A 6381-nucleotide genomic window follows, 5' to 3' on the forward strand; every position below is an offset into this window, starting at 1 on the left:
TGCCGCCGCCCTGGCTTCCAGAGCCCCTCACATCGGCGCGTGGGAGCATATCCTCGCCGGTCGCCGCCACCTTCACCGGAAGACGTGCGGCAGCCGGTGGCCTCCTCGGGTGGCGGTGGGGAGGCGGGAGGAGGGAGGAGAGGGGCGACGCCAGAGGCAGGATGCATCAACCACAGATGATTTTCATCCTATATATACCTACACCTACAGATCAAGCAGATCACTCCGTAGTACATGCAGCGATCGTCTCTTGAAAATAAAGTAGCTATGGACGCTAGCAGTGTTAGCCCCTCGATGGCCTCCGTGCCTACGAGCCGATTGCTCCCGATTCGTACGCCGAGATCAGCACCGGCTGAATGGACGACGACGGACGATTCCTCGGCGGCTACGGAGGAGCCTGTGACCCCTACTGCAAGACTCATGGAAGCTATATACATCGTCGTCACCATCGGCCTTGGCTCGCCCGTAAACCTCCCCGTCTTCAGCGCCGGCGTCGCCGCCGAACTTGCGCGTTACGCGCGCTTCCGCAGCATCCAAGTACGCACACATGCATACTTTTACCAGTAAAAGCATACTTAGCGATTTTGTCACTAGCTAGGTTAATTAAACGCGTCAGCGTGCATGCGTGTGTCAAATGGCAGGTGACAGATGGTTCAAAGGACGGCAACAACCCGCGGTGGGCGCGCACGGCGGTGAACGTGGAAGACCACATGATCGTCCCGACGCTTGATCCCGCCGCCGTGGAGGCCGACCCGGACCGGGCCGTGGAGGACTACGTGGCCTCAGTGTACACGCTCCCCATGGACCGCTCCCGCCCCCTATGGGAGTTCCACTTCCTCGACTACCCGACCTCCGAGGCCGCCTCCACCGTGGTGTTCCGCGTGCACCACTCCCTCAGCGACGGGATGTCGCTCATCACAATGCTCCTGGCGTCCGCGCGCAGCGCCGCTGACCCGACACGCCTGCCGGCCATGCCAGATCAGCCGGCGCGCACAGGCGCCATCTACGCGCCGCGGCACCGGGAGTCGGCATCTGCTGGCGCCCTAGCGGCGTTCATCGCGTGGATCTGGCCGTATCTCGTGCTCGCGTGGAACACCATGGTGGACGTGAGTTTCTTCGCTGCGACGACTGTGTTCCTGAGGGACCCGTGCACACCCTTCAGACGTGCGGAAGGCGACGTCACGTTCAACCCCCGTAGGCGCTTTGTGCACCGGAGCCTTAGCTTGGACGACGTCAAGTTCGTCAAGAATGCCATGAATTGCGTAAGTATATATATATGTCCTAGCTATCTACTCCCTTCGTTTCTAAATATAAAACCTTTTAAAGATTTCAATATGAATTACATACAGATATGTATAGACGTATTTTAGAGTGTAGGTTTACTTATTTTGCTTTGTATGTAGTCCACTCTAAAAAGCCTTATATTTAAAAACGGAGGAAGTAGCTGCCTGTTCGATGGATCGATGATCATATAACTGTTCTAAAATCCTCATCTACACTATGCCTGTGTACGTACGGCATTCCTCCGAGCCAGATAAAAATAGTTGTATAATTAGTTCGCAGCTTATACGCTTGGCATGTATGAAGGTAGTTAATAAATACAATCATATATAATACTACTTCTATGACACTTTGCACTGTAAAGATAGTAGTAACATAGACTAGTATCATAACACTAGTCTAAGTTACTCACCACTATGACTAGCCTAAAAGTGTTCAATTTTCATATCCAAACCTTGATATGAGGTTACCAGTTACTAAAACATACTGTAGACATACACTTTAAGCTATAGAATGTCTTTAATCTCACAACCATCTTTAATCTTTTTCTTTGCGGGGAAAAACCATCTTAAATCTCATATCATCAGTTTTTCTTTTTTGGAACGAAGGCTCAAGAAGAGCCCGGCTTTGAATTAACAAAGCTATCAACCGGCCAGGATCTCTTGACATGTGTGGCCTTAGTGGTTATAAATTTATAATTATGCTTCTGTGTGCGTCTAGCTATTTGCGTGCTGTAATATTAGGTGATATGTCACAGAGCTTGAAGTGAGTTGTGCCCGAACATTAACGCGCAGTCGCTCTATTTATTTTCTACTATTAATTAATTTTGTCCTTTTTGGCTAATAATTAATTTTGCCTGTGTTTTTCTCTTCTGGAGACTGTCAATGATGTGCTGGTTGGGGCAACTTCCGCTGCTCTGTCACGCTATTACTTTCGCAAGTCTGGTAAGTAATGTAAGCCGGACAATGAGGGTATACAGTTTCTCCCACAAGCCAACTACTGTACTTACTATACACATTAATTCATGTAAATGATCTTCAACTTGTGTTAGGTGGTTCTAACACCTACAGAACCTGGTTGCGATCTGTCCTCCTTGTCAATACAAGGCCAACCGCTAGCCTACAAGTAAGTTTTTCATTTCCCTCAGAAGAAAAGTTTTTCTTTCATCAAAATATGTAAATTTCCAAAACAATGTCATTATTGATATTCATATTTGTGTTTCTGCACTCCGAATGACTACACCTTACTTATGTAAATATATGACATTTCAGTTGTCAGAACGATTTTCAACGCCGAGTTTTGGCCCATTACTTTTCATATTAATGTTAGTAAAAGGATAGTATGAATCACCGTATTATGAAACAACTCTTGTAAAACTATTCATATCATATATGCACACCTGAAGAATCTAATTAGTTCCAGTGTATCATACTAGTAGTTTGACTGCATGGGTGTTGAAATGTAAATTATTTCGGAATGCAAGAGATCATCTCATTACAAAGCATATCACTATTTTAGTCTAATGTTTTCTTACAACTATGTACAGACATATGCTAATATGATAGAATCCGGTAGGAGCAACGATGTGGCATGGGGAAATCAACTAGGCTACATCCTCCTTCCGTTTCATTTAGCGATGCACGATGATCCACTTGCATATGTTCGGAAGGCTAAGATGATCGTGGACAGGAAAAAGAGCTCACTTGAAGCTATCTTCACATGTAAGACAAGTGAAGTTGTTGTCAAAATGTTTGGTCTGAAGGTATATTTTCTACCCAACTTATATGTTTTTCGTAAAACCGAATTACACGAATTAAGAAACTCCTTGTTTAATAAACTAATATTGTTTTTAGTTATTATCCAAGTTTATAACTTTTTGACTGGACAATCCTAGCAGGCAGGCGCTTTTATCTTCCGCCGTATGTTCTCCAATACAACTATTTCATTCTCAAACCTGGTTGGACCAACTGAAAAAATAGAGTTGTGTGGGCATCCAGTTGTCTTCATTGCGCCTAGCGTTTATGGAGTTCCGCAAGTAAGTCAACACGATCTTATGTTGAAAAATCTTCAATCTTAAACCAAAATTTTATCAAACTCAACTCATCTACAAAACAATCCACAATGCAAGGACATTGGTCGTAATGCCACTAGTAGAAAAAGGACCTAATGTGAGACACATTAGTCCCGGTTTGATTTTGGCCCGGTACTAATGGTACCATTAGTGCCGGTTCGAACGGCTATGCATTAATGCCGGTTTATGTTGAACCTTTAGTACCGGTTCGTTTCGTGCCACGAACCGGTACTAAAGGGGTGGTGGCAGGCTAGCGTCAGGCCGGGGCCCACGATCACCTTTAGTACCGGTTCGTGGCACAAACCGGTACTAAAGGGCTAACCTTTAGTACCGGTTCGTGCCATGTACCGGGACTAAAGGGGTCTGACCTATAGTCCCGGTTGGAGACATAAACCGGGACTATAGGGCAATTTTCAAACTCTACCCCCCTCCCCCTCCCATGTATCGCCATTTCAGTTTTGAAAAAATCAAAATAAAATGATAAAAACTTCAAAAAATAAAATTCTTCGAGAGGTAGTTATATTACTACATCTACTAGTTAGGAAAATTTGAAAACTTCAATTTGGACATGTTTTGCAAAAAGTGTAGGGAAAATGTAAAACGGCTATAACTTTTGCATACGATGTCAGAAAAAAACGTATAATATATCAAAAAATTCAGCACGGAAATCCGCATACGATTTTGACTGCCTACGGCCTATTTGCAATTTTTTAGAATCCTCAAATTCCAAAAGGAAAAAAAAGATATGCTCAAATTTCAGTTTTTTTGGTTAAATCTGGTCAAACTATGGTAAAACTACTTATTCAAGAAGTATAAATGTTACTAGATAATTATTCAAGAATATTAGTGTTACTAAATAATTATTTCAATTTTTTGAATTTTGGTCAAATCTGGTCAAACTATGGTCAAACTGTGGTCAAACTTATTCAAAAAATATTAGTGTTACTAAATGATTACTGTTTTTTAGAATAATAGTTTCAAACTCAAACGGTGAAACGTGTGACCTAATGCTCAAGCTAAACTGCTGAGGGTTAATAGGATTGTCAGCTTACATTTGTCAGGAAAACAACAAGTGCAGACTTGGAAAGTAGAGGGGATAGAACTCCGAAGTTAAGCGTGCTCACGCCGGGGGAGTGAGAGGATGGGTGACCGATTTGGAATGAGTGATCCACACTTGAGTAGTTAAGAGGGGTGATTAGAGACTAAATCATCAAATAATTCAGAAAATTGAAAATAAAATAAAATTCAATTTTTTTTCCAAAATTTCAAAAAAAAACCACAGTGCGAGCTCACGCCACGTGGTGGGCCTTTAGTGGCGGTTCGTGCCGAACCGGTACTAAAGGGGGGGCCTTTAGTCTCCACTCTTTAGTGCCGGTTGCAGAACCGGCACTAAAGGCCCTTACGAACCGGTGATAAAGCTTCGTTTTCTACTAGTGTGCTTTGCTTTCGAACATAAAGCCACTCAATCTAAATTATCAAAACCACGCATTTGATCTACTTTGGTTTATTCGGGAAAAAAGGAGAATACAGAACTACAACATTATACATGCTTTACCACATGGTCATATAGTTATATTCAAGATTATAGATGCAAGAAGGAGAAACTAAACGTATATAACTAGACGGACCAAATTCGTTAAAGAGTACTCAAAACTAGGTGAGGTGTACTATGAAACCTCTCTCCAATGGAGTTTATAGAACAATGAGATAGTTAGGAGTATTTGCATTGGTGCATTTTTCCCTCCTCTTCTTTTGTAAGTGAACTTGAACCCAAGACACCACATATGGTTAGATGCCATTCTAGATATAGCTATGCGGATAGTTTTGTCATTAAATAGCTACGCGACTATGGAGATAACTTGGTTTTGTGTGGGCATACATGAATACACACACCCAACCAAGCTAGGTTAACATCTTGGAACAATACAAGTAAAACTTCACCATGGAAAAAATAGAAATGGAAGTAAACATATAAAATTCAATCATTCTGCCACCCTGATTTGTAATTAATCACAAAGGTTTCTTTTGCAGGCTTTGATTGTGCACTACCAGAGTTATAATAACACTATTAAGATAGTTTTATCAGTTGATGAGGAAATATTTCCAGATTATAGTCAACTTTTGGATGACTTTGTCGTGTCCTTCGGACTCATTAAGGATGTGGCTTCAAGGCTTTCAGAATCCATCAAGAAAGAGTAATATAATCAATGGTGAATTACTTAGTGCCTGTATGAAAATTGTATAATGCCAGCATTATACTCCTACATATTCGATATGTGTGTGTCATGAGTCTCGACAAAGTAGCTAAAATGATAAATTGTACCAAACCAAGGTTGCAAGTCAAATGTATTAGGCACACTATTATTGTTGGACAATGATGTATCACAAGGAATAATATGAATTATCCATTTATATGAGGACCATGCTAATTAATTAATTGTCCTCCTATGAGATTTTAGTTTTGTACTCATAACTCTAGAATTGTCTTTGATATGTCCATTAAGACAAAAATTTAAATACTGGTTTTTTTGAAGCATAATAAAGGGGTACTCTGTGCCCATGGACACACTTTGTTTACCAATAATGTGGCATCCACCTCTGGTTTTTTCCACATTGTAATGATATCACATCTTTTTAGTACAATCACATTTTAGTACTTTTAAAGCATTCTTGAAGCCAATATTTGGGATGCTCATTTTTTTGTCTCTTGTCCATTGGCGATGGCCATCATGACATTATCTTGCCCCTCCAAGCTAAAGCCATGTAAATGACATCGAATACATTTATAAAAAAAGTAAAACTCCATCAAAGGCTCTCAACAATGATTTAAGATTATTGGCCATCTGATCAAACTGACCAACGCACCTGATTGATATAACACCCTGTAGGATCTCCTCGCGATTCATTCAATCCACCCTAATCAAGTTGGTGCTCCACAAAACAAGCTAGAAACTATATCCTTTGTTGCACCGATCGGCAGTCGAAGGCCTAAGTAGCCCACCGAAAGGATTCTCCCGCCTTGCCCGTTC

General features: G+C 41.8%; 1 protein-coding gene across 1 annotated transcript; it reads left to right on the forward strand.

The window, feature by feature from the left end:
- The first annotated feature begins 243 nt into the window (after positions 1–243).
- Positions 244–5764, forward strand: LOC123122325 (wax ester synthase/diacylglycerol acyltransferase 11). Its single transcript, XM_044542514.1, has 7 exons — positions 244–537; positions 642–1262; positions 2159–2225; positions 2333–2406; positions 2828–3043; positions 3179–3316; positions 5384–5764. The coding sequence occupies exons 1-7, from the start codon at positions 268–270 to the stop codon at positions 5549–5551; spliced, it is 1554 nt and encodes a 517-aa protein (XP_044398449.1). The 5' UTR covers positions 244–267; the 3' UTR covers positions 5552–5764.
- The last annotated feature ends 617 nt before the right edge of the window (positions 5765–6381 follow it).

This window comes from Triticum aestivum, chromosome 5D (genome assembly GCF_018294505.1).
Source record: "Triticum aestivum cultivar Chinese Spring chromosome 5D, IWGSC CS RefSeq v2.1, whole genome shotgun sequence".
Lineage (NCBI taxonomy): Eukaryota > Viridiplantae > Streptophyta > Magnoliopsida > Poales > Poaceae > Triticum > Triticum aestivum.